This window comes from Borostomias antarcticus (genome assembly GCF_949987555.1).
Source record: "Borostomias antarcticus genome assembly, chromosome: 5".
Taxonomy (NCBI): domain Eukaryota; kingdom Metazoa; phylum Chordata; class Actinopteri; order Stomiiformes; family Stomiidae; genus Borostomias; species Borostomias antarcticus.
Genome location: NC_140238.1, coordinates 9,639,067 through 9,658,413, shown reverse-complemented (window position 1 = coordinate 9,658,413; position 19,347 = coordinate 9,639,067). Strand labels below are relative to the sequence as shown.

Genomic DNA, 19,347 nt, shown 5'->3' with positions numbered 1-19,347 from the left:
TATGAAAATCTGCACCTTTAACTTTATAAATTGTTTTGGGTCAGTGGCATTATGGTACTGATACCTAGCGGTGCCAAATATATATACTGTATATATATATATATATATACTGTATATATATATATATAATATTTGAGATATATATATTATATTTGAGATATATATATGTATATATAATAATAATATATATATATATATATATTAGTGGTGGCGTACATTTTCTCTTGCATCAGAGATATTTTTGTCTACCATTGTTTTCAAAAAAGTTTGCATCGTTTGGATGTTACTGTATCACATTCGCAGAACATTGTAGGATTTCTTCCTGTGCACTCAGTGTTGAAGATTGCATCAACGTAATATCAGCAGAACGTTCCCCTACCTTGCTACCTTGTCATGGTGGGAAGGATTGGCTGCCTACATGACCATGAAGGCTATACCGGTGGGGGGGTCACCCCCCTTCCCCCCAGCAGGTTCAACCAAGCCGGGCAGGTTTTAAGGTAGAGGTCAGACGAAAAGCAACACCTGGTCCTCCAGGTTGGGAATTGGGCGTGGGGCCAACAAATCCACCCCGGAAAAAGACAACTCATTACGGAAACTATGACAAACGCTACAATTGCCACTGGCCCTATAGTAGACTCAAGCAAAATCCTTGGCAGTATGACCACTCCTAGACCCCATTTAGACTTGGTTTTAGAATGGGTTTTGAATGATCAGATTCTGAATCCAAAGCAAAATATAAAATGTATTTTAATGAAAGCAAATAGGTTCAACAAATCAATATATTCCCAAAACATAGCCTAAATTGGCTCCAACAGTTTACACTGACTAGCTAGCTAACTTTATGTGAGATGTCATGTCACTCACTAACTGGATATCAGCTATCGCTGTATATGATGCGTACATACAGTGGCATCTGGTGGGTCCTAGAACCGGGTAAGCACAATTTTTTGGGGAGTGCGCTTTCAAAGCATGCCCTGATGGGAGGCTTCACAGCACCAGAAGGGCGCTGAGCATTGGCATTTTTATATGTAAAAAACATACAGGAAAACTACAGTAGCCCAGGCTACTGATGTTTTTGAACACGTCAACAAAGGCCAATAATTTGAGAGCGAGTGAATAAAAGGGCAATATTTAGGTCAAAACAACCAAGCTTGGACACACTAAATAAACAGCCGTTATATGACAACAATAGCCAAGCACCACGAAGAGGAATGACAGAATGACAAAATACACCCCCTTAGGGCACAGCACTCAATAGCCTACTCCCCTACTTCACTAATCAGTGTTCAGGCTACTACTAGCCTACTACAGTAGGATACTAGGCCTATTAGCCCACCGCTCCAGGAAGCAAAGTTCACGCTCTCGAGTGCTAGGCAAAGCAAAACGCACAACCATAACAAATCATAATTAATCACAAAAGACCTAGCTTATATCGTAACCCAAACTCGTATAATCCACTTCATTTTGGAATCAACTTTCAACAAATACTCAAGATCTCCATTTTCCATTTTCATTGATGCTGCCAGTAGATAGACAGCTAAAGTGGGAAACGTGATCAACAGGTGATGTGAATGACAGGACAGTCATGACAAGTTTTGATTGGATAAACCGTCTCAATGTTAAAATGTCAATGGGAATTCCAATGTAAGCACTTCGAGAACTGGCTTACCCTACGACCACTTTTAAGGATTTTGACAAATGACAGATTACAGTACTGTAGGTTACATTTCGACTGATGACAACATTTTTCGTGGTTTTGTATGTGTGGGCTAATTTGATTGGTTGATCTTTCATTTGGTGTTGATTTCCATAAGCCAGAATCTTTTTACCTGACCTATAATGTTAGGTGAATGATGAGCTCATAAAACAGCTGTCAACGGATCGGCGAAAGGATTTTTATTATGTCTTATTTGTGTGCAAAACGATAGCAGCTGCTGGGGGGGGGGGGGGGGCGGGGCGTAACATTTTTTTTTTTTTTCCTCTTGCTCGTGCGCATCTCTGGCCATTTGACACCCTAGGCGGCCGCCTATCTCGCCTATGCCAAGAAACGGCCCTGTTCATTAGTTCATCTTCGGTTGCTTTCGTGCACACTTTTTTCAATCTGCTAACCTATTGATTTGTTTACATGGAACAGCTGTGCGACACGCACGCAGGCAGGAGTGAGTGAGTGAGCTACTATGGTTACTACATATGAACACAAGTGGTCAGCTGGACACATTAGGAGACGCATGATAGACACAGGTGTAAATTATGTTGTCTCTCGCTGTCTGATCTCGCTTTTGATCTGATCGTCCAAAACACATTTTAAAACCAAGTCTAAACAGGGTCCTAGTGAAAGCCTTCAACGGGAAGCTAGGAGTGCGACAGAGAGCCTACTTGGGCCAAAAACAAAGGTCTGCCTAGGAACATGTAACGTACGTACACAACATATATGAGACATCCAAACTAGCCAACACCAGTGAGATGAAAACGTACAGGCAGGATATTTTGGGAATCAGTGAATGTCAATGGACTGATTCTAGACGGCAAACAACCAGTGAAGTATCGATTGTCCTTTACTCAGGGCATGAAGACAAGCACATACACGGCGTGGCTCTCAGTCTCCAAAGAAAAGGCAAAAAACCTTGGTAGAATGGGAACCTGTGAGTGACGAGGGCTCGCTTCAATTCCAGAAATTGCAAACTTACCATCATACAATGTTATCCACCAGCAAATGAAGTTGAGAGAGAGGACAAGGATGACTAGTATGAGGAACTACAACGAACCGTCTCCAAGGTCCCTCAACACGATATGTTACTGATCATAGGTGACCGACAGCTGCGACCAAGCTACAGGTATAGGGAGACATGGCTGTGGACTTGGGGGTCATCTGATGGACTAACCAGATTGATCACATCCTAGTCAATGGGAAGTGGTGCAGGTCCCACCAAGATGTTAGTGTTTGCCATGGTGTGGATTCCAACAGCGACCACCTGGTGATAGCTAAGATCAAGCTGAAGCTCAGGTAAGTTAAACAGCAGGGTCAACAAAAGAGACAACTCAACATCGGCAAACTGAATTGTCAGAAGATCAACAAAGAGTTTGTGTTGGAGCTGAGAAATCGCTTTGGTGCTCTTGGCGCCTTTGGCGGCCTTGCTGAATCAACTGATGAGGACTCCGATATCCACAGCAAATGGGAAGCCATCAAGAACACCTATGTTGAGACAGCTACTAACATCCTGGGCTACAGAGAAAAGAAGAAAAGAGTGGCTGACACCTAGCACTTGGCAGAAAATAGGACAAAGAAAACAATTTAAGACCAAGATGCTGAACACCAAGCCACTGAGGCTCCAGAAACAGATTCAAGAAGCCTATAAGACCAAGGATAAGGAGGTCAAAAAGAGTGCAAGGATTGACAAAAGGGCCTTTGTTGAGATGCTACAGTAGCTTGTAAAGCAAAAGGTGCAGCAAGAAGAGGCAAAATTAGTGTTGTATATTAAATCACCAAACAGATCTGTGGCAAAACACGAGCAAATCTACTCCTGTAAAAGACACAAATTGTAACAACCTGTTAACAGAGTGAACAGGCAGTGAGATGGGTGCAGCATTTTCCTGAAGTCATCAACTGCCCTGAACCAGAACATCCTTCTAACCCCACATCTGCAGACAACATAGGCCTACTCAACATCAACACCGGCCCTCCTACTGCAACAGAAGTCAGAAGTGCCAGCCAAATAACATAGGATGGGAAAGCTGCAGGCTTTGACTCCATCCATGCAGAGATGCTGAACGCTGACCTCCACACCTCAGTTAAGGTTCTCACAGACCTGTTCAGAAACATCTGGGACAGAAATGTCATTCCTGTGGATGGTCCGAATGCTAAAATTCCAAAGAAAGGCAGTCTGCAAAACTGCAACAACTGGTGAGGCATCACATTGCTATCTATACCATCCAAGGTCTTCTGCAGAATTCTGCTAGGCATAATTGACACAGCGACTGACTGTTGAAGCAACAACAAGCAGGCTTCAGGAAAGGAAGAGGGTGCACTGACCAGATCTTCACACTAAGGAACATCATTGAACAATGCCTGGAGTGGAGCAACCGATTATACATCAATTTCATAAACTTTCAGAAAGCTTTTAGCTTACACCGTGACACCCTGTGGGAGATTTTGCAATCCTATGGAGTTCCTCAAAAGATAATCGCATTGATAATGTTTTACCATCAATTTGAGTGTAGTGTGATCACAAATGGCAACCTCACTGAATGGTTCCTTGTGGAATCTGGTGTATGCCAGGGATATATCATCTCTCCCATTCTATTCCTGATTGTCATTAACTGGTCCATGCAAAAAACCACCTCAGACAAACCTAGAGGCATCCAGTGGACTCTCTTCACCCAGCTGGAAGATCTCGACTATGCTGATGATCTAGCCATCCTCTCCACAAATCATACTGACCTGCAAGAGAAAACAGATAGAGCTGACAGATGTGCCAAACAAATGGGTTTTAACATTAATACCTCCAAAACCCAAGTGATGTGCATAAACTCAACAACACATGTGCCAATCACCGTGGATGGCAGCTCTCTTGAATATGTTGAGGAGTTCACATCTGGGAAGTCTACTCAGCAAGGACAATGCATGCAGTAATGACATCAGCATAAGGCTTAGGAAAGCTCGCAGTGCATTCGCAATCCTTCATACCTAGAAGTCAAAGCAATACAGCCTAAAAACCAAGATCAGACTGTATAACAGCAATATTAAGTCAATTCTGCTGTTTGACTCAGAAAGCTGGCAAGTTGTTGAGAGTGACATGAAGATGATCAATGCATTCCACAATGGATGTCTCCAGGGATATGTCACATCTTCTGTCTGGAAAGGATTTCTGATGAGGACCTGCATAAAAACACAAACTGTCGCAATGTGGTGCTAGAAATTAAATAATGCCAGCTCCATTGACTAGGACATGTCCTCAGAATGGACCAGGGCCACGCTTCCCAGATACGATGTACCTTGGCGATCTACAACACGGTTTTTCCTACAAGTGTTTCCCAAACTATCCCTTAGTGGGCATCTGAAGATACATCGTAAGGTACACCAGCTTAACTAGGTTGTCAGAGGGCCCGGGGCAAATATATTTTTTGGGCCCCACCCACACACATACACCCCACCCGAAAATAAACCTAGTAATGCACGCTCATGCGCACACACGCACGAACACACAACTCGTCAAATGCACTACACAATAACAGCCGGCTGCCCTGGACCACAGCCTGAGTTCTCCAACTAAACAACATAGCTTTAGCCAGCATACACTAACAATTTAACACAATTGCAGTTGGTAAGTCATTAGAACAAATAGCATCACGGAAAGCACAGCAGCATATAGGGGCGCATTCCCCAACATCATTAGAATGACATTGATTTAAATTCCCAACCCCACTCAGAAAAAAAGAACTGTACTCACTCACTCATTAGATGATCATCTTACAGGCCTTGCGCTCAACAAAGTCATTAACAATACTGCTCAAGTTCCGATTCCTGGTCCGGCTGTTCTCTATCAGTATAGCCAATCCAATGAGTCTTTCTTGTCCCATGCTGCTCCTTAAATACGTTTTTATCAACTTGAGCTTGGAGAATGAGCCTTCCATGCTTGCAACAGTAACGGGTATGGTGAGGTACAGCAGCAGTGCTGTGCAAACATCGCTAAATGTTGCTGCCATTGAAACATTTTATCTTCAGACTAGCTAGTTATGATACCGCGAACAGAAAAGTTGACGTTGACGTTGATTGACGTTGGTTATCCACGCAAGGTGCGTGTGACAAGGATCAAGGTCATTGGACTGACATCAATTGCTTGGTTACTTTGAAGAGGGCCCACCCCACTGTTCTGTTAACATGTCCATGGCATAGATAAGATCCATAGGGCCCACCTAAAATAAAAAGGTGGAAAAATCCATTCCTATATTTTTCTTTTTTGCCTTCTACATCGGCCCTTGCGACATGCGCAGTCAAAGGTATCAATGACGCGTTCTTGTAGTCCACGAACAGATGTGAAATGCAAACACGCATTCATGGCTCTCCCCGCTCTGAGTTAGCAATGAAAACCGGCTTGCTTATTAATCTACTTTCATCAAATATATCCGTTGGAAAACATATTTTTTTATCCAGGCATCTTAGTTTTAACAGTATAATTGTGACTGAACATGTTTGTTTGCTAGTAGGTGGTATTCATTCTGTTCACAACAACGCGATGGACAGCCAGGCGAAATAGCTTCAGGTGACCTGGTCCCAGGTGAGTTGAACAGCTGTTCACCCAGAGACGGGATCTCTCATTGCGGCATGAAGTTCGCGGCTAACCCGCCGAGCTCGGGGGGCTCACAGGCCAGTGCGGAGATGTATTACCAGTAGGCTTATTATAGTGGAATTGCTGAATGACAGTTTATCATTTCATTTTCATGCCTACACAACATCAACTCATTTCCATGTACTGTATGTGAATAAAGTTAATTCCAGTTATTTACAAAATATCACGTCTGTCCATTTCTGGAAAAGGCAAATCATTTCTGTCAAATGATCACTCAAGTTTTATCACCAATCCCACAACTATTTTGAGTGAGTATTGTGAAAAGCGCTATATACACAAAATGCATTATTATTATGCATAGGATGTAGTGCTGTGGTCATTTTCATTAACACATTTGATTAATCAGTCAATAGTATTAAGCCCTTTTTGATCGTTTTCTGTTTGCAGTGTTAAGTGTAACCTTATGCAGCCTCAAAATGTAATGGTTACAGCAGTCAAACTGTGAATGTCTTCATGTAGTTGTTTGTTCCAAGGTCCATCTCCCATAGTTTCAGAAAATTCGCTTGGAAACACTGCATTATGTACCCGTTTAGCAGATGTAATTTAATAGTTATACACAGCCTACTGTAATTTGCACAGGCAGACAAACGTACTTTACTGATAGTTTTAAGTTTGAAATACATTTGATTAATCAGTCAATAGTATTAAGCCCTTTTTTATTGTTTTCTGTTTGCAGTGTTGTGTAACCTTATGCAGCCTATTCCGAAAGTATGGAGTAGGCTATACTGCATCAAAGGTGGGTTGGCTTACACTTGACAGTGCACACAGAAAACGCAAAACACTCCAAAAGGGCTTAAAAGCAGGTCAAACACAGCAGGTCTGGTTGAGCTGTGGTTGAGCACTTCTCATTCTAACATCAGCAGGTGCCTATGGGTGAAAATGGCAGTCACTGGGGAATCCTCACAGAGTTCTTTACAAGGCCCGAGGCAGACTAGTCCATTCACATTGAGTCTATGGCAAAAATATATAAAATTAGCACCCCACAACATAAGAGGCTTGTCCCTTTCTTCGAGGAGTCCCTCAGAGGAACAACAGTTCCGGACGTCCTGCTCATCCACTGCGTGGAAACGACCTTGGCTAAAACCTGAGTGTGGACCTCGCCAGTGTGATGCAGCGGGACCTGCAGGGTCCCATCAACGAGAGACGCAAGTGGACAAGAGGATCCCTGTCAAGCCGGCGAGACTCAACAAAGCTCGGAAATTCGTGAACAATGTGATGGTCACATTTATTAGGGAACTGGACGGCAACAGTGTTGGGCATCCTGAAATAAAACATGACAACTCTGATTTATTTGAGCCTGATGGATGTCATTTATCCACTTTGGTGGGTAATGACCTTTTTTTTAAGAAACATCTCGCGGGCCCTTGAAGCCACAACCCAGAGTGGGTGAAGTTGCTTTGGCCTACACCTCCTCTGGATTGCAACTTCAACGAACTAAGCACTATTTTTTATTAATAAGAACAGCTCAAATAAATCAGTGTTATTTTTATGTGTTGATGAACATACTGCTATTGCTCCTTTTTTTGTTAGTTTAGTATACATAGGCTAAGTAGGCTACATTTTTGTACCAAGACATATTTGTTGCCATCACATTGTCCATTAATTTCACTGTTCTTCCTCATCCCCTTCCCACCCCCCCTCCTCCTCTCCCTCCTCTCATCCTCCCCAGCCAAACCACCCAGTGGGTCTGTTCTGTCCTATATCCTATTGTGGATGTAGCTGTCCCAGTAGTGTCTGTCAGTTCTACTGTATGTGCTCCATGGCCATGAGTCCCCACATAATTGTTTACTTTTAATTATCTTTTTTTTTAATCATTATAAATAAATACTTAAAACCATCAGTAAAGTACGTTCGTCTGTCTGTGCAAATTACAGTAGGCTGTGTGTATAACTATTACATCTGCTAAACGGTACATATTGCAGTGTTTCCAAGCGAATTTTGTGAAACTATGGGAGATGGACCTTGGAACAAACTAGTGTTGTCACGATACCAATATTTGACCTGCGATACTATACCAGCCAAAGTATCACGATACCAAGTAGTATCACGATACCGCAGCATTTACATTTTTATTTTATTTTTATGAACGTGCAATGTATTTACAGTACATTACAGTACAGTGTAATCACTTTATATGAGTGGTGCATGAATAACATGCATTTAACGCATTACATTGAAACTCTACAGGTAAGTAAAAAGATATTATGTATATTCTGAATTATTAATATTCAATATTTAAAAAGCATATCTAACAACAACAACAGAATCAGCCATGTATACACACAAGTGTAGTATCACCAACCACCAGTAAAGGTCAGCAGAGGGCCACTGGGTTTTGGTCGATGGCAGTGACATCAATATGCTTTATCTAGCTTTCACTTTCGTTTAAGTCAAAACCAGATCAAACGACCAAATGTCAAGAGGTGGATATCATTGGATTCGTCTCAGACTACATAATCTAGCTCACATTATTTTAAGGAGTTTGGAGTTGGAATGAGAGAACCATGGAGAGAACGACAAATTTCATTCAACAGCTGTGCATGACAGCAGGTAGGCTAACGTTACTTCATTAGCTAGGCAGCTGGCTAGCATTGGCTGGCTAGCTAGCAACAGCAGCACACGCTTTAGCTAAGATATTTATTCATTAATTTTTGTAATATTAGCTAATGGCAAGAACACTGCTAGTTATAACAAAAAGTCATTCTAACCTCATCAGCTCGCTTGTATTCCAGTGCAAGGTCTGGATGACAAGATTGTAGATGCTTTATTAAGTTTGATGTCTCATTTTGCCTGTACGGCATTGCTGCATCACCTGCACAACGGACGGCCATCTTCTACGGCGTTTCCTTGTTTATATGGTTTAAAACCAAAATACTTCCATATTAAACTTTTAGGGGCGAATTCACTAAAGCAAATTGCGCCCGCTAATTGCACCATTACATTGCGCGTCAGTTGCGCCAGCTATGTGCTCCGTTTTAAAAACCTATTCACTAAAGACATTGCGCTAATAATATCCCAGCGCAAACACGCCCATTCGGTGTTTGCGGCTGAGTGCAATTTGCTGCTGATATAGGAAATGACTATAAATACTGCGCATACAGCGCATACAACTCGTATGCATATCATTGGACGATGGCAGACAGAAAAAGAAAGATACGATTTTCAGACAGCGAACTTGAAGGCCTCACGGACGAGGTTCAAAAAATATCACGACTGCAGCAAAAAATCATATTTGGGGTTTAATTTCCCAATCAGTCAGTGCCATTTGTGTGTGTAAACGCGGAAGACTGCAAACGGAGGTGGAATGATTTGAAAAGACGAACAAAGGAAAAATTGTCATTTTATGTTATGCAAGTTGCAGCACGATGATCTGGCATACTTTTGGGGGAGTGTATAACATTGCCCCACCGGTACGATCTAGGCATCTAAACGGCTTTTCAGGATTCCAAATGTGCACTCAATCACACCGCGCGTCCTGATGTGAGCCCAGTTGTACGCCGCCTCTCCAACGTTGGAAGGATTACGCACGGGAGTCATCATCCATGGCTGAAGATGATACCTGCCGTCACCTATGATACAAAAGCAAAATATTTTCAAGACCATTCAAATAAAAAAAATATTGTGTAGGCTATGTTTTTATTTATTTATACCTATATCGGCCCCCAGCCGTTCAATGAACAGCTATAGGGAATGCGCAGTTTCGCGTATAGACTATTATACGCACAGTTTCGTGCTATGTAGGCTATTATAAATAAGTATTATTCATTGGGGGAGCTTGGACTCGCTGGGGACGGATGGAGAGACGCATAGTCAACTGAGCCTCCCCAGACGCGACTTCATCCTCCAGTTGGCTGAAGAGCTGCGCGCTCTGGTGTCCAAACAGCTACCACGGTGGTTCTAGTGTTAAATCAAAAAGTGACCTTCTTCTAAATATTCTCTCACGAACAACATGCCTGGCATTGCGATGCCGAATTCGCCTCGCAACAATCACTGCTGCCATGATCAGCGGAAAGGCTGGCCGCGACACACCCCTTGTGCTTAAATACAACCACGTCTCTGAAAACGCAATTAATTTCACTTTAACTGCGTGAGGCAATTTGCGCCGATCTTTGTGAATTGGGCGGGTTTTGCAAAAATGTTCATTTGCATAGAAAGGGGAACATTCTCCGCCCATATTACCTAATTTAAATATCAGCTAACACCGGCGCAGAGAAACGCAATGATGAAGGCAACGCAGTTAACACCGTATTTCACCCTTTGCGAGGGCTTTGTGAATAGCAAACATTATTTTTGACTTATTTGCACAGGCTTTGCATCAGGAAAAGCTGCGCAATCCTTTAGTGAATTCGCCCCTTAGAGTTATCTTTCTTCAATAATGTTACATTTGATGGTACGGACTCGGAGCTAGAGAACGCTTCTGACGCTTCTGACATTACGATAGCCTACTGAGAACAAGACTGGCTCGCGCCCAGGCATACAGATAACGTCAATAGCCTATGTATTGTGACTGCGGAGTTGCATGTGTGCGCGAGCCAACACACTGGGAGCTGCACAACGGTGTCGTAAGCCAGTCTTCTCATTAGCAGAAACCAGTGAATTTGGGAACAGAGGTCACATTGTCCCCCTGCCGTGTTCAACGGTAGTACCGTATTCCACGGTAGTACCGTTGTATAGAGCTTATAGTATAGTTGGCACCGTGACGTTTTGGCACCACGGTAGACCGTTGGTACCGGTATATCGTGCAACACTAGAACAAACAACTACATGAAGACATTCACAGTTTGACTGCTGTAACCATTACATTTTTGAGGCTGCATAAGGTTACACTTAACACTGCAAACAGAAAACGATCAAAAAGGACTTAATACTATTCACTGATTAATCAAATGTGTTAATGAAAATGACCACAGCACAACATCCTATGTTGTAGGCTATATAGGCCAAAAATCCACCCAAAAAGACCACATTTCCCATGTGCCTCCTCGTAAACCTCAGCTACCTGAGCCGGATGTTTTGAAGATGGAACAATCACCACCGCCGAGGTCATTACATAGGTCTTACTAGTAACGTTACTTTTGACAATATATAACGGTCATATTTAAATTATTCTTTGTGTTGTCGGCGGGGTACAGGCTACTGCAGTAAATCGTTTCATCATTCCAAGGAAGTTCTGGACGACCCGACCACGAAATAATAATCTAAAAATAAACTACATACAAGAAACGACATGTCGAAAATGGACACAAACAAGTGTGGGTAATGTAGATTCACCCACATTAAAATGAGACTGTTTCGTAACCAAAAATAAACTCCTCGGAGTACCTTTAACTGTTACTGTATGGAGATGACCACAGCCCTTAACCCCAGTTACCAGAGGCACATCAGACACCCATACCTGCTTAGAATGCAGTTGAAAAGAGAAATATCATAGGTGAGCTTGCCAATGTGTCAAAAGTAGCCATAACCAGCAATGACTGTACAAGTATCACACAGGATCAATATATTACAGTGACAGTCTACTATGTAAATGAAGGCCAACAGACGTCTATGACCCCCAAAGTGGTAGGGTATAGTATCAATAAGAGTATTGTTTAGTATCAGTACTGATAAGCAGTATCGGTATCGATAAAATCCTCCCCATCCCTACCCCTGTCCTCCTCAGTTTAATGAGTCACCAGCCGCCACTGATATATATATATATACACACACACAAGATATACAAGCTTACAATTGTCTTCCCATAATAAAACACATTTTTGAGAGATTCGCGAGAACAAATCATTTTTGGAGAATAGGCTGGCACCACGGCTGCAGTCAGAGACGCAATGATCAGCCCCGACAAAACGTTTGTTTTGCTATGCTTTCCAGGTTGAACGACACGTTTTCTCTGTGTTAATTTAGCTTAATTAACTGTATAATTAGCTAAAGTTGCTTAGCTAGCTAGCTATATTGCTAAAATGTGCTTAGCTAGACTTGTTAGCAGAACAGAATAACGAACTATAGCCTATAATTTTTTACCGTCAATTGCTGCCAGGGTTTCCACTCTTTCCACCATGCTGTCCAGAAATTCATGAAACGTCACAACTCGTAAACTCGGGTATCATCGTTATTTCCCAATTTCCCACTTGTAAATACGACCTTGGAGGGCCGTTCATGTGCTCGTAACTCGTAAATACAGTAAATAGGATATTTCTGAGGAGCACTTGAACACAGCACGCTTTGCGTGACAAAAAAACAAACCGCCGAGCCTTTACTCTGAATGGCTGTGGTAATGCGCCAGCGTGAGAACTTGAATGTGAAGACAAGCCAGCCGAATACCTAGTACATAGCCGCTAATCAAGGTTGCTAATAAAATGTTTCTGAAGGCACCTGCTGCTGGCCAAAAACCTGGCAAAAAAAACTACTGAAAAAAGAAAACCACCTTTCACCAGAAGCACTGCGCCATAATGACAGGGAGTCTGAAAAAAACGAAAGAGAGTTTTCCAGCCTCACTGGCCAGATCACTGGCCTTGGCTAGGGTATGATAAGGAGAAGGAAGAAGTATTGCAAGCTTTGCCGATCTATGCCAGCGTATGCAAGACAAGTGAGTGAAAACATTAGACAGCTCTTAAGTCAAATAGCTAGCTAACTAGCTAATATACACAAATATACATACATGCACAAAGGAGTAACACAGCAACATTTTAAGAGGATTGTACTATTTCCTTGAAGGCTCAGAAGTGGTGAGAATATTGTGAAAAAATGTCCCACTCTTTAGAATTTAAATTTTCGTCTCATGCATCATCGTCTCATGCACCACCGTTAACTAAATTGTTCTACCCAGAAAGAGCCAACATCTAACAATAACATCTACAATCCTGATAGGAATCTTTTCACTTCCAAAGCAATGTAAATTACAACCAAATCAATAAGATATAATTATAACTGAAATATATTTTCACCTCAGTAGATTCAATTTTTCTATTTTATTTGATCAATACCTTCGCCCCAGCGACAGCACCAGGCCATTCACCTCCATTCATTTTTGGACTTACAGATATGTAGCAAAACATTCCCGCCATTCATTGTCAGTAGGGGGAATTGAAACGGACCATATCTTGACATGGGAAGGTTACAGAGACATGGGGCTTCGACTGGCATAATGCTCTCGACCTAACGAATGCAGTAATACCAAACATGTCCTGCTCGCACACATGTGCGCATGCACACAGCCATGAAATGCATTCATGGGCAGAGGTCTGTGCACTCTGAACACCATTTCTAATTTTCATCTTAGGCCTTCACTGAAAGCCTAGAAGGCCTGGGCAGTTTGTCTCTGCTGTGGAGTATGGGATACATGTGTCCTCAGTGGGATTCGAACCAAACATCTACAATTAGATGGATGTCCCCAGGAGTCAGGAAGACTGGGCTTTTGAAGATGCAGGCACATGTCCTTGGTATGTCTTGTTCCAAACCACCTCTGCTACGTTACATAGTGACTGTGTCTTTACCTTTGTGTCTATGTAGAGGGAGGGGGTCTTTGCCTGTGTGTCTCTGTAGAGGGAGTGGGTCTTTGCCTGTGTGTCTCTGTAGAGGGGGGTGTCTTTACCTGTGTGTCTATGTAGAGGGGGTGTGCCTGTACCTGTGTCGAAGCATTCCGCTCCCAAGGTGATGTCATCAAGGGCAATGTCAGCCTTGGAGCCCTGCATCCACATGGCTGTCACCTTGACATGAAACCTGAGAGAACAGAGAACACAGGACACTCAGAAAGACTGTCGAACCTAGTGTGCTTCTGGTACTGTAAGAAGTGCTGTCATATTTAAATGAAATAGTTTTGAATACTTATCTATGCTGAATTTGTCTTTCCTGACAATGGATCCAATGGGCTAGTCCCAAAAATGTAAACCTCACCCACAATGACACTCCAGGCAGACTCCAACCAAACACTCTTTAAGCATTTGAAAGGATTTCAGATACTTTTTGACCCAGGTCCGACATTAAGTCCTGTATTGTATGTATATATCCTACATAAGTGAATGAGTTATTCATTGTGTCCTAGTTACCCGTGGAGGAGGCCAGGCAGCTGCAGGGTTATCTCCTGCCATTCGTCCTTCCAGTGCCCAGGTCTCACCCACACCAGAGGAGAGCTGGCTGTGGCATTCTCCTCCACTGCCACCAGCACCGTGCCATTAAACTCCCCATACACGTACAGCGAGAAATGCAGCTGGAAACACATACACACACAAACATGTACACACACAAACATGTGCACGCGCGCACACACACACATTTTTTCATTGTGTTATGCAATATTATGTGCAGTGTGTGTATTTACTGTGAATATTTGGCTTGCATTATGTGAGTTTATGCAGTAGTGAAAATGTTTGTGGAGCTAGTGATAGTGATGGTGATGGTGGTGATGGTATTAGTGATGATGGATGGTGCTGGTGATAGTGATGGTGGTGATAGTGATGATGATGTGATGGGGATAATGATGGGATGGTGCTGATAGTGATGGTTGTGTTAGTGCTGGTGACCATGATACTGATGTTGATGATTATGCTGGTGGTGATAGTGATGATGATGGTGATGGTAATACAGCTCTTGATGGTGATTGAGATGGAGATATTTATGATTATGCTGCTGATGATGATGGTGATGTTCATGGTAATAGAGCTCTTGATGGTGATGGTGGTGATGGAGATGGTGGTGATGTGAACTCAGGTACCTGGCAGGCGGTGCTGGACACAGGTTGGGGGAAGGAGGGGCTCTGGACGGATGCTTCTTGCTGAGAACCATCCCCTCTCACTCGTAGAAACAGGAAGTGTCCTGGGGAGCAGAATAACCGTAAAGCCACCCGCACACCGGCTCAAAACCATCGGCGCAAGACCTCTACAACTGCTGAGTTGATTAGCCCTGATATACCGGTGTCAACAAGACAGCAATGGTAATTTACAGTACAGTACATCTAAATAGCTCAATGTGGCTTTTATTGTGTTACAATCTCAATCATATGCTTTTTATGAACCATACATCCTCATACTGTTGTCTGAAGAGTGGCTAAAGTTAGATAGAAGTGAGACACCGCTTGTATTAGTTGCTAGGTGAAACCAAAGGGACTCTTAGCACCTAGTACAAGTTTCACTACTGTACATATTTTTCCTCTGGCAGCTGTGAGCAATTTGGAAAATTATTTTATTATGTGTCCAAAACCATTACACAGCATATAATGTCGAACTTAACGTTGGCTGCTTGTGGAATGACGCCAGTGTGTGGGCTTCCTTAGAGAACAATGGGAGCTAAATAACTGAAACTGCACAGCGTGGTGTGATGCGGTGTGGCGTGGTGATGTCGACTGCGGTGTGCGGGCGTCTTAAGACCTAGAGCAGCTGTTGGCAGGGGTATGACTGATGGAGCTCACTGAGCAGAGCAGACTGGAAGAGTCTGGTTCCAGACTGGAACAGTAAATCCTGCCTGCCATCAGCCATGCTTGGCCAGTTGGACAGAGATCAGCAGGCTGCTAAGTGAGGTCCTGGACTCGATATATGGAAATCAGTCTACAGTAATAACAGAATTGGATTTAATGTAACATTATTTAGTGCACATTGGGCCCCACAGTCCACTGCAGTGGTCCTCCAGTGATTCACAATTATCCACAGTCCAGTAAAATATTCTGCTAGCCTCCCAGGATATTCCTACACTAAGCCCTGAGGCCTCCCTGATAGTTGGAAACTATCTAGGAAATGAAAATACTGTTTGGATGTCAATGAAAATAAGGAGTTCCATAGCATGAGTACTTGAGGAAGAGAATTGTGGAAAGAAAGTTTGAGGGCTCATCTGTGGGTATATACAGTACGCCTATAGTGGTCTGCCTTAGGACAAATACACAAATGCACACAAACGCATGCACGCACATAAACACACACACACACACACACACACACACATACACACCTGGTGAGTTGTATAGAGCTGTCCCCAGCATATCCTCGCTGTACGTAAGCTCCTCCCCTGTGACCCTCCTCCACGATGACAGCTCATTAGTCACTGACCACCCACAGGGCCCCGCCTCAAATGCACAGTGGGAACCAAATGGTAGAGCATCTGGGGAAGACATTGCATGTGACACACGCAGCATGAGACTTGACAGTTTTTAATGAGTCACAGTATTCATAGAACATTATTCTACAGACTTGAGTGTGAGTGCGGCTGCTTTTATATTGGTCGCACCAAGAGGAGGCTTGCATTGGTCGCACCAAGCGGAGGCTTGTGCAGAGCACAAATACGCCATTAGGACTCATAACCCTAACTATCCCATGGCCCAGCACTTCAAGTCTGCTGGGCACACCAACCCTGACTCCTTGAAGGCCATGGTAATTGAAGTGGTCCACAACCACGCCAGAGGTGGCGACAGGCTCAAACGTCTCCTGCAACAGGAGACGTTTTGGATAGACACTCAGAGCCACCTCCCACCTAGGCCTCAACGAGGAGATTGACTTTTCCCCTTTCCTCTAGCCTCTAGCCAGCTTCCTACACACTGTATGCTCCACATAACCCTCATCCCATGTGTGGGTGATCCTGGGCCATTCCCCTCCTCATATTATTTCTAATGTTCATGATTATCCTTAGTTCCATTATATAATTTTATTACTTGTTTGTTCATGATTATCCTTAGTTCCATTATGTATTTCTATTACTTGCTTTTTGCATTTACATGTATTAATTTTGAAAACTTTTGTAAATACGTTGTCTTTGCCTTCTATGATTGATCCACTGTTGTGCATGCATAATTTCTTTATTTTTCATTCTCTTTTTTTGGAAAGCGTTTTTCCATTTAACCTTTGTTGCCACCTTATTGTATATTTTGATTATGTTTATGCTCATCCTGGGCCTCATGTCCTTTTCCCCATTTGTGTCCCCCCCCCTCCCCCCTTTGTTGGTTTGTTCCCACACCTAATTGGTCACATGACCACCCATTGATTGTTTTTAATAGTACACCTGTTACCTTGCATGCCCATACCCTGATGAAGACAGTCGTCGAAACGCGTTGGTGCGTGTCCAGATTTAAATACAGGACTTTTAACTATACAGTGCCTCGGGACCAGCTTCTTGCCGCCTAGTCCACCTACCCTGGCTAGTGCGGTGTTTTAGCTTTTTTCAATTCTATGAACCAGCCCACCCTTGAACAGCACCTGGACTATGATTTTCACATTTTTACAGCTTTGACCCAAGGCAGCGGCATTCTTTTTTTTCAAAATTATTCACTGATTGAAGAAAGAGAGAGAGAGAGAGGAAGAGAGATTGTCCTGTCCACTCCCTGTTCATAGAAAGACTAACATTTTCACAGAATCTAAGCAAATTACTTCTGTTCTTGTCTATGGAGGGTAATTTAGAATTAACATGGCCACTGTTGGATTACTCTTTAGAGTACTGTTAAACCATTACGCGCTAGTAGCCATCAAATAGTAATTTTTAATAGCTAATGGAAGGACGCTGACTTATATACCAATAATATTACTTATATAGATCAATAATATTTTTTTCTAGCCAACTAGCCAAGTTAAGAAAAAAAAGCACAACTATCACATCCTTATGAAGGCAAACTAACTAGCTAACTCTCTAAATAAAAAGATAGGGGAGTGGTTATCCTTGTGCGGCTCGCTAGAGGAGAACATTCTCAACTGGTTGAAAATAGGGCGATACATTTAACATGCCTATTTCTCCAAAACTAAAGAGCGGACATATTTAATACTTTAATCAGGTTTCTTCAATGCCCCTTGTTCAAATAGCATTAAAGAACTAAGTGTGACTTTGACCATGTTACTCCTTTAAGTGAGATAGAGGCATAATGATAAGAGCACAGCAATGTAGAAAACCAAATTAGCCCCAATAAAAGACTAATGGGAAAATCCTGACACCTCAGGTCTTCATGCAGTCGGCAATGCAGTAGTTTTCCTGTCCTCCTTTGCCCTCTCCCCCTCTCTTCTCCATTCCTTTCCCCTTCTCTTTCTCTCCTCCTCTCTACTTTCCTCTTCCTCTACTATCCTGCCCTCTGTTCTCTTCTCACCTCCTGTCTGTTATCCCCTCATATTCCCCTCTCCTCTCTCCTCCCCTCCTGTCCCTCCTCCTCTCCTCTTAGCTAGCTAGCTAAATGAAATGATAGGGGAGTGGTTATCCTTGTGTGGCTTTGCTAGAGGAGAACATTCTCAACCAGTTGAAAATAGAACGATACATTTAACATGCCTTTTTCTCCAAAACTAAAGAACAGACATATTTAATACGTTAATCTTGTTTCTTCAATGCCCTCTTGTTCAAATATAAAAACCTACAAGTGTGACTTAACCCCTTTAAGTGAGATAAAGAGATAGATAAGAAACGAGATAAAACCTAGAAAACTAAATTAGCCCCAGTAAAAAGACAAAAAATGGGAAAATCCTTCATGGAGTCGGCAGTGGTAGTAGTTGCTGCAGTAGTTTTCCTGTCCTCCTTTTCCCTCTCCCCCTTTATCCTCTTCATTCCTCTGCCCTTCTCTCCTCCCCTCCCATCCCCTATCTTCTCCCCTCTTCTCTTCTCCCATCCCCTATACTCTCCTTTCCCCCTCTCCCCTCCTATCTTTTCTCCTCCCCTCCCCCCTCTTCCTCTGCTCCTCTCTTCCCCTCTCTTTCTCTGCTCCTCCCCTGCCTTCCTATCTTCTCTCCTCTATTCTCCTCTCCCCCTCTCCTCTTCTCTCTCTCTCTCTCTTACCCTGGTAGTCTAATCCATAGCCTCCAGTCATGGGATAAACAGTTTAGCACAGTCTTACATTTGAATCCAGCTAATGCAGGAGGGAGGCAGGCTGCCAGGGGGGCTAGGATCTCTCTCCCTCTCCATCTCTGTCCCTGTGCCTTGCCACGCCACGCCTCCCTGCAGACTCACTCCATCAACACATTCACTTACAGGACCTCATTTACTCAAAATGCAAACCAATGGGACTCTATCCAATCACAAGAACTGTGATGTGAATTTAAGATGCGAGGGGAAA

At 43.0% G+C, this 19,347-nt stretch overlaps 1 protein-coding gene across 1 annotated transcript in view; it reads right to left on the bottom strand.

The window, feature by feature from the left end:
• The window catches only part of ltk (leukocyte receptor tyrosine kinase), a gene marked incomplete at both ends in the record, with an annotated part of 63,713 nt that overhangs the window by 38,432 nt on the left and 5,934 nt on the right, over nucleotides 1–19,347 (bottom strand). Inside the window, 4 exons of the mRNA XM_084438883.1 lie at nucleotides 13,969–14,063; nucleotides 14,390–14,550; nucleotides 15,055–15,155; nucleotides 16,281–16,430. Coding sequence (XP_084295009.1) covers nucleotides 13,969–14,063; nucleotides 14,390–14,550; nucleotides 15,055–15,155; nucleotides 16,281–16,430 — 507 coding nt within the window. The remainder of the gene's footprint in view (nucleotides 1–13,968; nucleotides 14,064–14,389; nucleotides 14,551–15,054; nucleotides 15,156–16,280; nucleotides 16,431–19,347) is intronic.